Source organism: Helicoverpa zea, chromosome 2 (genome assembly GCF_022581195.2).
Source record: "Helicoverpa zea isolate HzStark_Cry1AcR chromosome 2, ilHelZeax1.1, whole genome shotgun sequence".
NCBI classification, from domain to species: domain Eukaryota; kingdom Metazoa; phylum Arthropoda; class Insecta; order Lepidoptera; family Noctuidae; genus Helicoverpa; species Helicoverpa zea.
This window is the reverse complement of record NC_061453.1, coordinates 9,927,770-9,947,826: the sequence shown is the minus strand read 5'-3', so window position 1 is coordinate 9,947,826 and position 20,057 is coordinate 9,927,770. Positions and strand designations below refer to the sequence as shown.

Genomic DNA, 20,057 nt, shown 5'->3' with positions numbered 1-20,057 from the left:
ACATCTTCTGTGATAACATTTTCTTCAAAAGGAAGAAGAAAACTGACATTCGATGTATCTTCCACGCAAGTGATATTGCCAAGTTCTGGCTCCTCTAGAACAGATATCGTGGTATTTTGCATTTCGCAAACACATTCATTGTCAGAAACTGTTACTGATAATTCTTCAGATGCAGAATTAGCTTCGTTATTACTTGAGGTATTTTCTGTCTGGATAGATAAAGTATCTTCATTTGTTGAGTCTTCAATAACCAAGTCTAATGTAGCGACACTTTTTTCTGTTTCTGTACTACAATTAGAGGCTTGCACAGTTGAATCAGTTTCGTCTTCGATTGATTCTAATTTCAATATTTCATTGATTATATTTATTAGTTCGTTTGAATCATCTGTATTATTTTTGACATCAAGTGGTAAGCACTTGTTTTCTAGGTCATCAACCTTTTTGCTTGTATTCTGCTGGGAATCTGAGCTATATTCAGTGATTTTATATTTGCTTTTGGGAATACTTTCTGCAGTATGCTCCAAAGTTGTTTTGGACACTGTTAAATTTTTGGGCAATGTTGATACCAGACCCGCACTTATAAATTCGTCAGTTACTTTTTCACATGTTGCAGTCTTTGTAAAATTTAATCCTTGTTCACCTGTGCTACTGCGCTTAGAGTTTTCTGTTGAAGTACGCTGTTTACTTTTCAAAGCATCGTATGACTTCAGAAATTTATTTTCTTTTGTTTTCGTTAGTCTTGACAATTGTTTATCTTTAACATTAGATTTGAATGTATCTCTTCGAAATGAATTGAATTGTTTTTCATCTTGAGTAAGCGGTAAACAATTCCAATATTTTGGCTCCCAAGTCTCCATTGTAGTGAGAGGATATTGAACTTCTGGAAATGATCCTTGATCGAGCAAATGTGAGTAATCAGAACCTACTGTTATCTTCATCAAAGGTGTTTCATTTTCTGATATCCTGCTTGCGTCATTACTTTGTCTATTGCTTAGAAGCTTACGTTTCCTCTTCATATCCTTCTTCAAATCGTTTATAGCTGAGCATTGTGGATTGGGAGAAGTTCTTCGCTGTGTGTTAACTTTATGATTGGCATTTAGGTTCCCAAAACTAAAAGGGTCTCTTGGAGAATTGTCAAGTGGGTAATCATTGTGTGGGAACTTATAAATGTCGTACAATGATTTCTGTGGAACGGAGTTATTATTAACTCTTCCATTTTGAGTTTTCTTTCTTAATGTTTGTTTGGTTAACTTGTTCAGTCGCGATGGTGTAAATGACGTTGGTGAAGGATTGTTTTTGTCAGGTTTCAAGTCGTCAAAGTAACGTTTCAATGAAGCCTTTCTTGAAATACTTGGCATGCAATGTCTGCACGCTATCTGAAATGGACGTTCTTTTTGTAAAGACATAAACTAACATCAACATAATACATAACTAGTTTACTCGTGTATAAAGAGTTACAACGATGTGTACACACTTGCCTCGGTTCTCAAGGTTGTATGTGTCAAAAAATACTTTTGATACATACGTAATTATTTCAAAAATGTGTTTTACTTATTAATGTCACCAAAATATGAAATAATGCTGATTTTCAAAATAAAAATTAATATGAGAGAAGAACTGTCATTTGAATATTTTCGGCAGTCGTCCGTCATGGTTAATCAGAAGTCGTTGCCCGTTTAATTGGAGGTCAGATAGGCAGTCACTCCTCGTAAATCACTGGTACTCTGCTGCATCTGCTTAGAGTGGAAGCTGACCCCAATATAGTTTGGAAAAAGCTAGGCAGATGAATATGTCAGTATGGAGTGAGAGACGCGATAGAATATAAAAAAATAAAAAATAGTTCTTACCTGTGTTAGCGCCGTTATCACCAAAGCTATGATCACCTTTTCACTTAGTCCCATTTCATTGAAATGTTTCAATAGTTTACTGTTTCTTATTTATAATGCGTTAGTATTTATTTTTCTAACTGAAACGTGATACTTTACTCTTAGTCATTGGAAAATATTATATGAGCACATCGTCGATAGGACAATATCAAATATTATTACATAATAATAAGATTATTTATTGAATTAACATGTTGATTAATGTTAACTTTTTATTTTCAGGTAGGTTACCTCATGAAAGTGAATCCACGGTTGGCTGTCGGTAAGTTTAGGTAGAGAAATAATGAAATACATTTGAAGCTATATTTATTGATCAAACAAAAAAGAACTTAGCCTATTTCAATTATGTATGTAAAGTTAATAAATTAAGTTACATCTACTACATAATTAGCTAAATGTTCTACACAGAAGTTTCTAATACGTTTCTCGCATAGTAGCTCTCCAAACTAGAACATGTTACAGCCTAACTTTGAGCACAAGAAGTAAAAGTTTCGTTGGCAGTGGTCCCAACGCTGCAAAAATCGTTTTGCATATCCTCAACAGAACTAGTATTTCTGATGTTCTCATTTAATAATGGAGTGTAATTTGTTAAGGGATCATTTGCACTTTTCAATAATGAGTCCCTTATTCGTCCAGGTTGTTCACCAGCAAGAAAGGAATGTCCATTCAATTCGGTATCCGATTCATTATAATTAGGCGTCGGAGCCAATTTTACTGATTGAATTTCGTCAGAACGGTCACTTGGAAAGTAACTGACTGCGTTTAATGTTGAATTTTTACTTTCATCAGGTTCAGCTGTCTCCAAAGCTGTTAAATTTCTCATAAATTTATCCAAATCGTCAATAAATCCCACTACATAATCCAATTCTGGGCATTCGGACGAATGATTTGACGTCCAATTTATGAAGAGCCTGTCCATATTATTATCGGAATATGGAGTCCTATAATTGGCAATGTCGTCCTCAATATCTAAAATCGCAATATCTTCGGCAAGCGTTTCGTTTGTGCTCTTATCGTCGGAATTGATTTTATTTCCTTTTGTGACTGTTACCTCATTCACGCCTACTTTTTGCTCAGGAGTCGAGATGTTTTCCTTACTTTTATCATTGTGAATCCAAGAATAATCTGTTGTAGATTTTGCTTTGTTTCTCTGAGCGGCGAGAGCATTGAAAGTCGATTTAACTTCTTTAGGAAAAGGGCTTGCACTAAGATAGAAAGGTTTTGATGAGTCCACAATACTTTCTGGATATTCGACCTCTGGGAAGAATTCTGATGGAAAACTTTGAGCTGTTGGATCTTCGTAGTTTGCTTTGTTTGTTATTTTATATCTGGCTGGAACAACTGGGTTTGAGGTTTTCGATTTTGATTTGTTTAAATTATTCGATGATATTTGCGTGTGCCTTTTAGGGTTATAGCAGCTGATGTTCTGTAAAATAATAAAGGAGACATCGATTAGTAACGATCATTTCTTTTATTCCTAAGTTGTAATATAAAATAGTCTTTACTTACTTTCAGTGTTATAAGGAGTACAAGATACTTTAGGTTGTTTAGATTCATCGTGGTAATTGTGCAAAAATAAAAAAGTAGGTATTTTGTACAATTTAAAATTGGGTTCTAATTAAATTCAAAGCACGATTATTGAAAGTAAATCCATTCTTTACAGTAGATTACTATAGAAGTGGTCGGTTTATATTCGGATTCCTGGTTTTGTTGTGTTCGCAAGTTACGAATAAGTGTTGTGCAAAATTTTAATGAACATATTACATGGTTTTGGACGTGTTGTATCGTAGTAAGCCTATCATCATAAAATTATCTGCAATGCAGTGTAACATCATCATGGAAATAAAATGACGTCGTCGTTGTTATGACATAATACGTTTATTACTCGATTTATCAGAGTAAGTATATGTTGCATTTACTTTCATTCCGCTCTACCAATCAGCAAAAAATAAAACACATCCATACAAAATTCTAGGTTTAATATTTTTGTCACAATTCGATTTTCGAAAACAAAACAAATAACGGTCGGTGTTCCAAATTTAATTCATTAGTTTTTGTTTTGTTTTTTTATTTGGGAATTGTGTCCTCAACAACGTCCACACCCGCAGCCGCCCCCGTAGCCCCCGCAGCCTCCACCACATCCTCCTCCGCAGCCGCCGCCGAAACCTCCGAACCCTCCTCTTCCGCACATGGCGAGGATCAGGATTGGCAGGATGGTGTCCAGGTCATTGTCATTGTCTCTCCCACTGTACACCTGTGGGTAGTAGCCACCGTACCCTGGGTAATACTGGCACTGAGCCCAGTGCATCTGCAAACACATCAGATTTATTACAACACGATGTTGACAATAGGCCAGAAGCCGTGTTGACTAGTCTACGAACACTAATCATATTTTGTTTGATCTCTACTAAATCTAACAACGATGTTATATTTAGACGGCTAACGAGAATATTGAGTGAAGTTTTGAAGTAAATGAATTATCTATCGACGTGGATCTATACCATGAAGTAACTAGATTTTGTGTACAATTTTAGCTTGTACCATGCTGTAAATAAATTACTGAGTAAATAAACTATAAATTCTTAAATATTGTTAGGTGTAAAATAACAGCTGTAAAAATATTTTTCGGAAAACACCCAAATAAGATCATGTCTCAAGAGATTTTGTGAAACGGTTGCAATTTTAAATATTTACAGGAATATTTAACGCTGTCACCTCGGTGGGCACATGTTCAGTAGTATGTAGGTTACCTTTGATGTTCTATTTACGGTTTTACAGATTAGAATTTGGCGTTTCTGTGTAAACGCAATTTTGTCTGCCGTGTCTTGAACGGAAATTTTACACCGGGTACAGTTTTGATGCTACGCATAGGTAGATTATTTTTATTCCTCTAGATTATTTTAAACTTGGTACAAAACATACAGATATTCCTATACTTGTGTAAACAAAGGACCTAAAAACCCTAAATAAAGTAGGATAGGCCCTTGAATTCACTAAAACTTAACGCATTATATTTTTATACAACAAATGGAGAACAATTTACATTGCAATGATAATTCATAATATTTTGTCTGCACCACGTATCTAGAACATAAAGTTTTTGGTGGATATTTCTACTAATTGAAGTAAAAATATAATAAAAAATAACAACTTACGTTCAGGGCAAGCATTACAGCTGCGAATACTACGAACTTTACAGAAGCCATGTTGACACTCTTCCCGTAAACAAATCGAACCCACTTTTATATATTTTCGTAGTCCAATATCGGACTTAGAGTTAAGCAATCACCAGCAAGGATTTCGTCAATTTAGGTATGTGTGCCATACTAAGCACGTACCTTGATTAGAAAATATTTCCAAACTTTTAATTAATTAATATTTTTTTACAAATAAAATGTTCTAGAAATTCTACAAACGATTCTATCGTGCCATTGTTTTTTTGTTTCGACTAAGAAACGACCTTTACCGACCTTTGTACAAGAATGGTCATCTTTTCTTTCTTTTTGCGGCTTGTGATTTTAATCACGGATTTTATTAATCGCTCTGCTGGTCTCAGCTTGTTATTCGTCCTTACAAAAGCCTTGAGGGTCCTCAAATAATAGAACATTTGTATTGTTATGGCAATGAGTATTTGCTAAGGCGTACATTGAGCTTTTTCCTTTGAAATTTTGCGACTTAGGGAAGCAAAAAACGCCCTTCTTTTAGAGATAAATTGCGCGATTGGCTTGCTTGCTTGTGCAGTGCAACTGAAAATCCACCGATTAGCTTCGCAGAATTAACGTTATATCTAGTATAGGTACTCTTATAAAATTTCAATAATTTAAACGGAATATTACTTACTAAATCGCTGCACTTGTCTTATTCTAAAACTGCACGGCTAGACAGCGTCATCAATTTTAGTTGCTCTTGCTAAACGCTAACATTTTTGTTCTTATTTTAAGTCATGAATAATACCTACCTCTGCATCATCCACATATTCATTTCTAACAAAATGATAATACAGATTTTTATCAATGTCACATTACCGTGGAATTACTTGTCTAAACAATAATATGTTATATTTACCGAATCTATTTCCAGTGGCTTGTCACTAAAGTACGCAGCCACAATATTTGTCATGGTTCCAAGCGTAGGTTTCAATGCAAATATTAGTGTATGATCGCGAGATTTCAGGCTTACAAGATTAGCAGGTTTAAACTTGTACAGTTGTACTATCTATTTATAACTGAAAGAAATAGAATTGTAGCAGTAACGTCATGCATTTGAGCAGCTTTGTTCTATTTGGAGAAGCAATTCGGAACAAGGTTTTTGAGAGTTAAGTGTCAATGATCTTGCAAGACTGTGCAGTTTTTAGGTTCTTGCTCTTATCTATATCTGTAGGTACTAATATGTATAATAAAGATATATTTTTTTGTCTGTTTGTTTGTTGGTAAGTACCTACTCTAAATGCTCTTCTCGAGTAACATAGGCTATATTTTACCCCGGTACGGACAGTAGATCCCACGGGACGCGGGTGAAACCGCGGGAAAACGGCTGTATTACATCTAATATTATTCACTGCCAATAAGTACATTCTTTGTTATGTCTAATTCATATAAAAAAAAAACAATTGGTGCTTCTATCTTTCACCAAATATTTTGAGAAATTATATTATTTGTAAATAATTTACGTATTTTCTGCAGCTATTTGGTTGATTTCATAAACATGCCTAAAATTCATAGTTATCTGTTATAATGATATTTTTTGCATTAATATTAAATAACTAAGGGAAATAAAAAAGTCACGTGCCTTGTAATATATCTTTTATTGATAAGGAAAATGAAAAACACGAGATGTGACAAATTACATAAAACGATATTCTAAAAGTAATGGATATCTGTGGATTTCATATCATTACAATAATTGCTTATAATATTTTAGTTTATTTTTTAGGCAACAGTAACACTAGGCTTTGAATCCTTATCGGTTTTAGGCAAAATAATTTTGACATAGAGTGATGGGCTGCAACAATTTCCACATTTATTACAACTATTGCAGTTATTGCTACACGAACAGCCGCAATTGTTGTTACAGTTGTTATTACAGTTACAGTTGCTGTTACAGTTGCAACCGTTGTTACAGTTGCAACCGTTGTTACAGTTGCAGTTACAATTATTATTACAATCACAGTTGCAACCATTGTTACAGTTATAGTTACAATTATTATTACAATTACAGTTGCAATTACAATTATTGCCATAATTACAGTTGCAATTATTGTTACAGTTACAATTATTATTGCAATTGTTACAGTTGCAGTCGTTATTGCAGCTACAACAATCATTACCGCCGCATCCACCATTGTTGCCGCATCCGTAATTGCCTCCACCACCATAATTATTGTTGTTAGTAAAAGCTGATGATAAAAACAAAGTATAAAGTTCATCGTTCAAACAACTTCCGCCATCTCCATCGTCATCGTCATTTATAATGATGACTGGAGGCTGGTTGTTTCCTGATGAGCAGGAAGGTTCAGGCAAGAACGGTAGGTTGCATGGAGGGATGGTTGGACCACATGCGTCATAGCCGTAACCGCCATATGGGTTGTTGTAACCATTGCAGCCTGGGTAACCGTAGCCGTTGCAGGTTGGGTAGCCATAGCCATTGCAGGTATTGTATCCTGTATAGCCATTGCAGAGTGGGTCATTGCAAGCACTACAAGTTGGGTTTACGTAACCGTTGCAAGCGTTGCAGGTCGGAGTCGCACAAGTGTTACAGGTCGGCGTGGCACAAGTGTTACAGATCGGTACAGCACAAGTGTTACAGATCGCATTGTTACAAGTATTACAGGTCGGGTTTGTGTAAGCGCTGTAGCCGAGGTTGTTACAAGCCCCGCAAGCCGTAGAGGTATAAGCATTGCACGCTGGGCTAGTATAAGCGTTGCAAACTGGGTTGTTACAAGCGTTACAAGTCGGGTTTCCACAAGTACTACCGTACAAGTTACAGGCCGTATCACATGAGTTACAAGTAACACAGCTTGGGGTGTCGCATACGTTTCCAATACCATATAGACTATTAAGTCCGCTACACGCGTTGCAGCCTGTGGCACAGCTGGTAGTACCAATATTGTTACACGTGCTACATATTGGAGTCTCACAAGCAGTGCCATAAGTATTACAAGTCGGGTAACCATATAGATTGTCGCAAGGGGCACAAGTTGGTACGGCACAAGTTGGTACAGCATAAGTTGGTACAGCACAAGCTGGTACGTCACAAGTGACACAGGTCGGTACGTCACAGGCACCGCAGCTTGGAGTATCACAAACGGTGTTACAAACGTTGCAGCCAGTGGTCTCACATCCTCGGTTGTGTAGATTGTTATACAAGGTCCCGTAGCGGTTGATGTTCAGGTTGTTACAAAGTCCACTACCGCGGTTGCCGTATGGGTAGCGGGATAAGCTGTTGCATGCGCTCAATCGATTTTGTGGCAGACATTGGCCTAATGATGACTTAAGCTGCAACAAAAATTGTACATAGTTAAAATTCGAAGATTTTTGTGCGTCATTGCCTTATCATGTTGGACTTCGAAGTGACACAAAAGGGAACCAGAGCAACGAATTCATGAAACTATCATAAACATATTTTTTTACGTGACAGCCTCATTTGCAAGGAATACAAGACTTTTCCGGCTGTAACACCTATTCTGAAACTTACGCAATAAAAACTTCTACAAACGTGTAATATTTAAGCTGAAATTGCTACTTGTCTTGCATTTTGAAGCACAAATGAATATTACTTTCGTGCCGACATATTCTTCTAGTTGTAGCTGTAAATGATTTTTACCAACAAGTAAAAACCGATTTTAAGAAAACGTTACAATTAGAAAAATAATAATAACTGGGACATTAAAAGAAAGTTAATCCTTAAGTTCCATAAATGCTGAATCAATTGCCAGTTCATTTTCGTTGATGCTTTTAACAATATTGTGAATTTTTAGATCGTCAACTATTGAATGAATGAATCTTGAGTCGTCACTCATCATTTCTCCAACAGTCATATTATTTCTATTGTATATGTTTCTATAAACATAAACACACTTACCTGTATTATAAACAGCAGTAGATTTATGAGCATTTTCTTCACTCGAGTCATCTTGCTGTTGACACTTTTCTTTATGGCGATAGACTCAATAAATTCCTGTTTATATTTAGTTTTCATAGTACCTACTTATGGGTCATACGATGTTTCATAATCATGTAACAAATACAATAATTACTCAATAAAATGTCAATTAAGTTTCGCTTTTATTTTACTCGCATTTCACAATTTAAGAAACTACGTCACTAAGGTAAGACTAAAACATGAATTCAAAATGTCCGTACTCAAGTTTATATTCCACATAAAGAAAACTTTCATTATTTCTAAAGAATTTAATATCAACTGGATCATATATCGACTGGACAGCGTAGCATTTTACCAACTGGATCGGCATTTAGTTTGAAATGGGGTTGAAAACCAATAATATGCACAAAGTAACTATCTGACCCTTTTCTCAGGGCCTGACAATTTTCTTGTACAGTCTATTGGAAACCATTGACTAAATATAAAAAGCTAAAAGTTTTAATAAAACAAAGCGAATATTAAAAATATCAATTTATTTTACGTTTGACAATACAGAATGCACGTCCGACTAACAGCAACATTGATTGTCTTGATTGGTTCGAATTATGAGGGTCATTGCGCCATCGTTGCAGTTACAAGTTTGGTAGCCGTCGTCGCAGCCGCAGTTGCAATTGCAGTTGTCAGTACAGCCTCCAGTGCAACCGCAACTGTATGGATAGTTACCGCTTAGGGGGTAAGGGATTGGGTAAGGAATGTAGGAACAACCATTGCAATTTCCAATTCCAAATCCAAATCCGCATCCGCAGTTTCCTCCACATCCACCGCCGCAATTGCCACCGCAGTTACCACCGCAATTGCCTCCACAATTGCCTCCGCAACCGCCATTGTAGCCGCATCCGCCGCCGCAGTTGCCACCGCAATTTCCTCCGCAACCGCCATTGTAGCCGCAACCACCTCCGCACCCGCCTCCGCAACCACCTCCGCAGCCACCACCGTAGCCTCCGTATCCTCCGTAACCTCCTCCACAGCATCTCCTATTCCTCATCGCAAAAATGAGGTAATAAAGAATGTGGTGCCAGTTGTCATCATCGTCTCCATCATCAATGATAATCGGGGGCATGGGCATAGGTCCAGGGTAGCTGGGAGCGTAGTTAGGGTAGCTGTTGAAGCTATTGAAACCGCTGTAGCTTGGCACGCAAGGAACAGACTCCTGGATGTAGGACTCGCATGGTGTGACCATGGGCTTGATGACGGCTGGCACGACGAGCTGCGGGCAGGCTTGGATGGTAGAGGTAGTAGGGCATGATGAGCAGGGCTGGTTGAGGTACTCCACGCGAGCCGCTTGGCCGTGCACCTTACAGATCTGCAGAAAAATAGTTTAATTGGTATTCATATACTCTGATATGGCCATTGTTTCTAAGCCGTTGCTTCTCTCTTCGTTCTCCTTCTTTGAAGAAGGGATCAGAAAAGGATTTTTAATGTCCGTTGAGGAACTTACCTTCCATAGCAGGAAAATTGCGCTAAACACAAGAAGGTTCTTAAAACCCATTTTGAAGGTTGTATGATTAAAAAATATTTTGAGTAGCCTATATATACCGCGTGTTTCTAAACCGAACTCGGTTACTAAGTTCATGATGTAACCCCCTAACTTACCTTTGACACGTATGTAAAAGATATACATATTGGTAACAATAGTTTCGCAGTAACATAATTTCTTAATTCAGTTTATAAAATTCCATAGAGTCCTGCAATAATTTCTTTTTAATATAAGTATGAAGACATGTCCCATAGTCAGGTTGACAAAGCAAATAAAACAAGAAATAGTGATTTAGTTATTTATTAAGTAACATAATATACATACATACATGTCAAGAAAAAACTCCTTATTAAGAAAGCAAACTATTGTAACACAAAAGGGTGATAAATGCTATTAAAACTGTTTGCCACGTAAATCGTCATGAGTCAGATAGTTGGCACTCATTGAGGATCAGCAGTGAACTGCAGAAGGCTGGTAAGACGATGATCTCTCTATGGCATATGGAACAACAGTAGACTTATGGGCAGCTGTTGATAACAGGGCTGTTAATGGGGATCGGGATGGGGTAGGGAATGGGGATGTTTTGGCAGCAGTTGCCACCGCCGCCGCCGCAACCGCCACCGCAGCCGCCCCCGCAACCGCCTCCAAAGCCACCGCCGTAACCACCGTAGCCTCCGTAACCTCCGTCACAGAGCAGGAGGAGGAGGATCGGCAGGATGTGCTTGAAGCTGTCATCATCATTGTTGGATCTCACCACGATGGGGTATGGTGGAGGAGCTCCATAACCACCGCATCCTGGCGCTCCGAAGCCCCCAAATTGGGCTTGGATCAGGATCACCTGGAATATTCAAGATATTTTGAACCCTATGGAGACACACAGAAAGTAGAAAATATGATGAGAATGAATGAATGAATCGTTGTTATCGGTAAAATTATCTTGATTTTGCACATTGAAGTTATCTGAATAGAACTTCCATATCTAGTAATGGAACAATCATGTGCCAAAACAAAAGAATATAGATATCAAGAACTTATAGGAATTTAAAAAAAAGATTATATATGAGATTCTTACGTTGGAGAAAACCACAAGGCAAGCGAGCCACGCTACGGAAGCCATTGTAAACGTTTATAATTTCGCGACAATAATCAACAAGGCTTTTATACGACCATCTTGTAACAATATCAGTGATTTTAGTAATATTTCTTAGAAATTACAAGAAACTATTTGCTTATCGAGCTCCCAAAATTACTTAACATCGATTACTTGTCGCACGTAGTATTATGTAAGGGATATTGATATGTTAACTCTGGTCGTAGATTTCAAGATTGTTGTTGTGTCTATGCCTATCTGCGTATCAGTAGGTAATCATTTATGTCTAGTATAGCTTGGCAGCTATGCAGATTTAAGGAACACAGTTATAATGTAAATAACGCCATACAAGACATCAAAAGGTTCCAAATTACTTGAGTAGCGTTCCTGCTTTAGTTATTCTTTATCTCATTGTCAAATGTTTGATGTCAAAGAACATTTTAGTTGACCAGACCAGCTTTATATTTTACTATGTGAAATTGTTTTTGAACCATATTTCAAACTTAAGTATAGTGGAAGGCAAGAAAAACGACAAACATTCAATAATAACAAATCTTTATTGAAAATGTAATTCGGTTAACAATTAGCTAAACCGCCGCACGTGACGTGGGATCCTATTCAGGAATCAGAAGTCTGATTCTCTATTACATCAAACTTTTGCATAAGTATCTGAGCCGTCAGAATGGTAGCAGAATGTCACCATATATTATCTTATTCATAATAGCAGATCAGGGCTCAGGTTTCTTCTCCATATAAATACACTATGAACACAAGATCAGGAACAAAGGTAGCCATTTTTCAATTGAACTGTCGTCATCGTCGATTATGATTGGTGGCCCTGGAGGTGCCGAGTATGGGCCATATGGTCCCGGTGGGCCATAAGGACCGGGGGGACCATAGGGACCGGGTGGACCATAGGTACCGCCATAGGAAGGTGGGCCATATGTCACGATTGGGCCGTTGCATCCTCCTCTGCATCCTCCATTGCAGCCTGGGTAGCCGGAAGGATTTGCGTTCGCCACCTGTAAAAAATATTATGTTTTAAGAAACTGCGGTTAACTGCAAACAAATTAAATCTATTACAGAATAAGATTTCCTATTCATATCTATCAAAATTAGTTGAGTTAATCGTCTGCAATGGTGGATATTTAGGCTTTTTGCTTTATATGAAAGTGCTTATGATATTATGTGACATATGCGTACAAAACAAAACAATGTTTCAACCATCACCGCAAACCTAACGGTCCTACAAACACGCAGTGACTCTCAAGTTACCAAAACGAGACATGCTTTGAATTCAGCTGATGCTTCACGTGACAACCGTGACGATATAATATAATATGTCCATGTATTCGCTTCGTCTGCTTAAAACAATAGTGCTGAGGTCACAGCCCCACGGGCCGGCCCGGTCACTGCGCTCTAATCCGATGATAAGCCGATTTCGACTAATGTCATTAGATGATGCTTGCAGTGTGTTCAAAGCCTTACAGTGTAAGGAGCTTGTGAATGACCTATTGGGAAGTGTGACATCGTTATCAGGTATCCGAATTTAAGGAAGGAGGAATTAATCTGACCAAGTACCAAGACCATTATATAGTTTGTTTAATATTTTGAGTAGTTTTGCATTGAGACCATTTGAAAAATAAAATATTGTCTTGAAAAGAATGCAACCAGGTATTCGAAACGAAGATCTCATAGTAAGTCCATGACAATAAAATGGAACAATAAAAACTAAAAGGTTCTATTGACCTGTACGGCAACGCTCTTGAGAAAGCTTCGAGCGATTTCTAACAAATATCTAAGGATTTGCATTGTCTACAATCCATTGAACACACCTACATACACGTGTGGAATATAATAGGGTAATAACTTTGTCTCGTATTCTCTAAGGATTCTTCTTTAAACAAGCATATTTTAAGCTTTTATACAGCAAAAAATACTGAGGAAGGAATCAATATAATCGAAATAATTTTAGATTTGCATGCTTCAACTGGCAACTTTTCTGGTGTACACTGGGTTATTAAGAAAGCACTGCGCCCATTACCCAATAATAAGAACCCAAAAAATATTTTTTTTTTTTACAAATTATGTACTATACGCCCTTGCTTTGTAAATAGTACATTATCTAGCTCAGTACACTACGATGTATTAAGATTGAAGAAGATGTAGTTGCAAAGGCGAATAGAGATGACATCACGCAGTAATATGTCATTCTCAAACTGTTCTCGCCTTGTCAACTGGACATGCTGTCAACGCATCACGGATCTTTGCTACACCTTGCGAATACGTGTTGAAAAGATCTTCATAAACATCCTCTAAGAATATAATGTAATACTTCTAAGATTATATTGATATATTTCTAACTTTTAGTCGGCTGATAGTTTGTTTGGGCTCATAACTCAGTATGCAATGAAAGAAAGTACGCACATTACAAAGAAGAAGGTAACAGAACGACTGAAAACATGGATATGAATCAAGTTGTTCTTAAAAAAAAATTGCCAACCATCAGGTCAACTGTCGGCCGACTGTTTAGTCTGCTGTGTGTGGGTGGGTAGGTACTCTTAATTGAAGACTGATCAAGTAAAACAAATTAACAAAACAAAATATTGGGCTGACTTTTGTTTATCATGCTTCAACTTCATATTTCGGGTCGAGTCCTCTGGGATAAGGGGTCAATAACCTAGTACAGGAGGATATCAACTACGCCTTTATTTATTTGGGGTCAAATATAAAAGATTAACTTAACCGAGAATTATAACAAAGGCTTTGCTCAATTTTCAATTTAATTCAGACGCAAAATCTAGGAAAGAGTGATACATTCTTCATTTAAGGAAAATGTTATCTTTGTCAATGTAAACCCAGGCTCAGGCATTTCTCTTTAAAGTGATTATGCAAACAATCTGATTATTACTCTAACAGCCACAAACTATGCTAGAAATGAGACTAATAAATTCAAAACTCACATTAAAAGCGACGACGACTGAGAGAAGAATAATGAATCTTGTCGACACCATTGTAGGTATTATGATGTTCATGACATTACACACAGAATTTATACCAAACTGACCTACAAAATAATCCTTTGTTTTAGTACAGTCTTTGTTGGTATTTTTATTAACGTCAGAGATAGAGAACAGGTGGATGTGTGGCCATACTGAAGACGTGAGTCACCTGCATGATTGCTTAATTCACAATCTTCAGCGGCTTTAATTAATTGGTTTGATACTACGCCCTTAGTAGCAGCTGTGTTGGAAAACTTAGGATCATGCTGCGTAGAAACTACGTTTGAACTTTTATCTACTGCTTTGTGTGTAGTTTTAACCTGACTTATATTTGTTACGTTTCAATTTAGAGGATAATTTCCAGCTTCTACGCTGTGAGATGACGTTGTTAGTCACTTAGCAAATGTCATTCCAGTAGGTACGTGTTTGTAAACTAAAATTGTACATGGACAATTTACATGGGTCATTAATGAAATTGGCAAATTGTTTTAATGAAAATGTGTTTGAATAACAACAGCAGAGTGCGGTTAAAATAATAGAATCAGAATTCTAAAATGGTCGTTTAGCGCTAACTATTAAACCGACCACAATAGTCTGATTAATTGCGAGTAAACAGGTTGTGCATGACAATGTTTCAATGTTATGATTCATATTTTTTAACTCTATGGCCCAAGCTGGTCACATGTGTGCATGTCACTTCATAATGGTTCCATTAAACTATGGCTATTGCTATTACAAATGCTAATATATTAAAGTGCTCGATAATACAATACTATATGGTTTGTAATGCTGCAATATAGCTGATGAATAGAATCGCTGCGATACAGATTAATATTTCGACGAAGTGCAAATACACCTGGTATTCCGTTTTCGGAATCTCGCGGGAATAAAGGCCAATTCATTAAAACTCAAAAGGCTGGTTAATCTTGCTTTAACACCAAATTGTTCAGCAATAAAACATCGATTGCAAAAATTATTCAAAGTCTTATTCCAATTGTATTATAAATGCAAATAAATACTTAATTTTAGGTTTACATTCTATTATGTATGAACTATCACATTTTTTCTATCAGTAACCAATTAGTACCTTATATTTTATTTTCTACTTATGTTTAATTTTCTTCGCTATCGTCTTCATACTCTGAATCATTTTCTTCAGAAGCCTCTTCACTCTCAACCTTTACATCATTCTTCTTTAATTTTTTTCGTTCTTTTTTATTCTTATTTTTCACTTCTTCAACCTTACTTTCTTTTGTAGTAGTTTTCGTAGGCGTTTCTACCGTCCCTTGACTATAATTCATTTGATTCGCGTATCCTCCAAATATAGTTGGTTCAGGCGTATTGTTCACACCACCACATCCGGTATTCGGACACCCACAATTCCGGCAGCCACAGTTATTTTTCTCTTTGAGTAAATTTATTATCAACGGGATCAACGATTTCAGATTTGATTTCGACTCTTTTTGTACTGGGTACGGCGGGTACACTGGATACTGGGTTTCCTGGGTGGGCTGGAGTTCTGATAAAATGAGTGACATTAATGACGGTTCCTCTATAACTTGTGGTTGTTGATTTTGAAGATAAGTTGTTAATGGTTGAGCTTGGACTGTTATATAAGGTTGTTGGCTGGCTATTGGAGTCACTATGGCCTGGGGCTGCTGCTGCGAAACAGGTGAAGATTGGAAGGTGACAGTTGGTCGATTATCTGCAGCGCCTATTTTGAACTGTGTTTGAGGTCCTCCGAAATTCACAGAAGGTTGATTTTGTCCAGAAGTTTGTGACTGAAGAGCACGAACCAAAAATTGTTTTTGCACGTCCGATAATTGGTTTTGCGATGGATTAAAATTAGCCATTTGTTGGTTCTGTTGCGGCTGAGCGTTACTTTGCGCGGTAAAAAGTGACAATAATGAAGGATGGCCTTTCAGAGCTGCTAATTCCGCAAGTGCATTAGATGCGAACGGAGCGTTTTGTGTAACTGACGTTGGTACATTTGAAATAGTAGCCACGTTTTGCTGTTGCGAAATTTGATTTTGTCGACAACCAGTATTTAACTGCGCCGTGCTTGATTGTGATTTTGCCTGATTGGGTCCAAAGCCGGGAGACAACTGAACTGATCCTTGTTTGACAAACTGGACATTAGGTAGTGGCCCTGACCCGGCCTGTGACTGTAAATTAGCTTGGAGACTCAATGATGGCTGTATATTCCCCTGCAAATTCGCGCAGCTGGCTTGTTGCAAATTGCCTTGTTGCATATTGGGTTGCACTGGAAAATTGATGTTAAATCCTCCATTTGGGGTTTGGTTTATGTTATTCGCTGTATTCGTCCTTTGCAATGGTTGTTGGAACCCGATGGCGTTGTTTACGCCTACATTTTGATTATTATGCAAACATTGTTGTGCACTATTCCCCTGGAAAAACAAATCCCGATTTTAGATAGATACACACTCACACACACACACACAAATATAATATGAACACAAAAAAATATTTACCTGTAGATATAATAGCAGCAACGTACAATAAATTATGGCTATCGCCATCTTGAAAATCTGTACAATATTCTTTTATTTCTTCTTATATACGATTAATTATATCTGTTTAAGAGATGTGACGTAATTGCCAGTCAATTATCTCTGTATCTTTTATCTGTGCGTGAGATGTGGGTAGTTCGTACTATCTCGTCACGTCTTTCAATGGAAGACGTATGAAATGTCCGATGTAAGATAACATTAAGATAATGAGTACCTTTAATTTCGATTCCTTCCATGACTTTTGCAATCATTGCTTGTAATGACTTGTTCGAAAGTTGAATTTGTACATAAAACAAAAAATTTTAAACTTCATCGACACGTTGCCTCGTTGGTTCAGTACTGAGAGTGTTCGAGGCTCTTGGAAGTTAAGAACTTAGCACTTATGCTTGAGGTCAAAACATTACTGTGAACATTTAGCACCTACTCATGCTCAAGGAAACTTGAGATTGCTCTTAACCTTGATCGATATTCATAAAGCACATTTGAATATCGATAACCTAGGCCTACTCTAATAAATTATCTTCTCAAGACGGCATTCCATCTTTATCTAAAACATTAGGTGTATTCTCTTTTTAAATCTCAGCATTTGAAGTAAAGGTGATAAATAGAAATAACGATATACTTAGTTCAAATAAACGCCTTTAAATAATTAATAAAAGTTCTGCAGTATTCCGCTCAGGTACCAGGCGCGCAGATCTGAAAAGCGGTGGAGCATTAACAGATAATTGACCGATACATTATTGAAACAAGATCTCCCGTGTTCGATCTATCGCTGCGAAATTAGATAGTTTTTTATTGCTGCAAGACAGTCAGGTGGAACACTTTTTTATTGGAGTTGATAGCTAGTTTTCTTTTTGTATATACTTAAGTCTAAGCATAAATTATGATACATCATCATCATCATCATCATCATCAGCCTATAGCAGTCCACTGCTGGACATAGGCCTCTCCAAGTGCACGCCACTGAGATCGATTTTCGGCTGCTCGCATCCAGCTCCTGCCAGCCGTCTTGCGCAAGTCATCACTCCACCGTACCTGAGGACGTCCTACACTCCAATTATGATACATGTCAAGAATTATTTAGCTGTTGTAGATGTGTGTACAGTAGACAATATAGAGGTAAGGTTATTTTTTGGATATAATTGCCATAACTCTCCACCCTAAAAGCAATTTGACTAAGAACTCATTCCTAACGGCGTTCTCCAAAAAATCTGAGCATAATTTATTTAATACGAAAAGTATTCCTTTGTTATCTTCAAAATGATGTGTGTCCTGTAAAAATGCAAGCGTCGCCGTGGACTAGTTAGCTAGTTTTATCGAGTTTACGATGCTGTGCTCGCATTTGCAATGTAAAGTGATTGATTAATTACACATCTAAAAAAATATCTACTCGTATTGCTGTGATGCATCTCAATACTTTTTATGAGACGGGTTACATTGTGTTGACAAATGACGTGAATTGGAAAGACAATTTGAGAATTATTTTGTTTTATTTTCATTACATTTGGGTTACCAATAATTTTTATTACAATTTCTCAACAGTTTTTTGACTAAATTGACAGAAACTATAACATAGGTTTAGAACTGAAGTAACAAATGGAAAAGTCGAGAAAAGTGCGAATAATTTTCGTAATGGCAAAAATTACTTAGAAACATTACAATGTACATAATTTACGCTCAAAAGGATAAAAGGCGATCGAATGATTTGAGGTTTTCAAAGGCTTTTCTTTTGCACACAAAATCGTGTAAAGGCGTTGTGAAAAATTATCTTATTCCCAGGGTTTTCAATTCAATGGTATTTTATATTCACAAACTAAATAAAGAAAGCGGTGTACGTGACTCTTCAAAAATATTATGATCAGCATATTACTTTAGGCTAGAACTTAAGTCATTTACGACGTAAAGGCCAAGTTTCGAAAATAGACAGAATTTGATTTACGAACTGTTTAAAAAACGAATGCACTCTATAAACCAACCCGTCACTATTTCTTATCTGCATTTTCCTAGCTTATCTGTAGCGTTATAAATATTTACGTCTCGAACACTGCAATCTGTCGCAGCTGACAAATTAGAAAAAACATTTAAGCATAAAGTGAGATAAAGCAGTCTTAGTTGGTTGACTGTCTATGCGCAGCGCTGTCACCGTGCAGAGAAAAAAGTGAATTTTATAAACAAGATAAATGATCAGTAACTGAAAGTAATGTGTAGAATAAGCCTTCAGATTTTTATAAACTGTGTGTTAAAATGGTTTAAATAAAATGTCACTTCGTAGACTTCTTTCAGTAAGCCTAAAATGTATATTTTTTGCTGTAATTGCTGTAGACGAATTGGCTAGTACTCTAATATAAAATCTTTTGGAAAACCATAAGGGACTCTTATTTATCCTAAAATGCGCGCCACTTGTGATGTTTTTCTTATAATAAATAAAACGGGATTTATTTTAACTATCAACAAAAACAGCCAGTAACCAGTTCGAAGAAGAGAGATGATTAACTATAAAGCTACAAACATTGGCAATAAACAATCTTGCAATCCGTTAATGGCTCAATAGAAATGCTAATCCAGATTGCTAGTGATACTATTTCCTCGAATAAAACACATTCTAACTGGTCTTACATTATTTAGATTGCTTTGATTATACATTGCTTGGCTACTCATCTATTAAGCACTTCTCTACATAATATGTATCATTATAACGGAGTTTATGCACATGCATTAAACAGTTTATATTTCAAAAGTTTAAAAATAGAATTATCATGAAAAAAGCCATTTTTTATCACGCTGCGTTGCTCCGTCGACATCGTGGAGATCAAAGGAAAAATGTCTGACTCAAAAAGTCATGAGCAAGACTGGAAAATGGTGCGTGAATATTCTAAGCCTATATTTTGCTGACGATTAATTTTTGTACTT

At 36.8% G+C, this 20,057-nt stretch overlaps 5 protein-coding genes across 5 annotated transcripts in view; 1 reads left to right on the top strand and 4 right to left on the bottom strand.

The window, feature by feature from the left end:
• LOC124643486 overlaps positions 1-20,057 on the top strand; it is a 151,290-nt gene that overhangs the window by 40,633 nt on the left and 90,600 nt on the right. The window lies entirely within an intron of this gene.
• Positions 3,962-5,099, bottom strand: LOC124643545 (eggshell protein-like). The gene is made up of 2 exons (XM_047182561.1): positions 5,042-5,099; positions 3,962-4,194 (listed from the first exon to the last, which is right to left on the bottom strand). Exons 1-2 carry the CDS (start codon positions 5,090-5,092, stop codon positions 3,973-3,975), a joined length of 273 nt encoding a protein of 90 aa, XP_047038517.1. The 5' UTR covers positions 5,093-5,099; the 3' UTR covers positions 3,962-3,972.
• Positions 9,556-10,536, bottom strand: LOC124643512 (RNA-binding protein cabeza-like). Its single transcript, XM_047182517.1, has 2 exons — positions 10,486-10,536; positions 9,556-10,350 (listed from the first exon to the last, which is right to left on the bottom strand). Exons 1-2 carry the CDS (start codon positions 10,534-10,536, stop codon positions 9,556-9,558), a joined length of 846 nt encoding a protein of 281 aa, XP_047038473.1.
• LOC124643535 (glycine-rich cell wall structural protein 1-like) lies at positions 10,809-11,641 on the bottom strand. Its single transcript, XM_047182550.1, has 2 exons — positions 11,597-11,641; positions 10,809-11,362 (listed from the first exon to the last, which is right to left on the bottom strand). The coding sequence occupies exons 1-2, from the start codon at positions 11,639-11,641 to the stop codon at positions 11,042-11,044; spliced, it is 366 nt and encodes a 121-aa protein (XP_047038506.1). The 3' UTR covers positions 10,809-11,041.
• LOC124643501 lies at positions 15,532-17,192 on the bottom strand. Its single transcript, XM_047182507.1, has 2 exons — positions 17,109-17,192; positions 15,532-17,024 (listed from the first exon to the last, which is right to left on the bottom strand). The coding sequence occupies exons 1-2, from the start codon at positions 17,154-17,156 to the stop codon at positions 15,729-15,731; spliced, it is 1,344 nt and encodes a 447-aa protein (XP_047038463.1). The 5' UTR covers positions 17,157-17,192; the 3' UTR covers positions 15,532-15,728.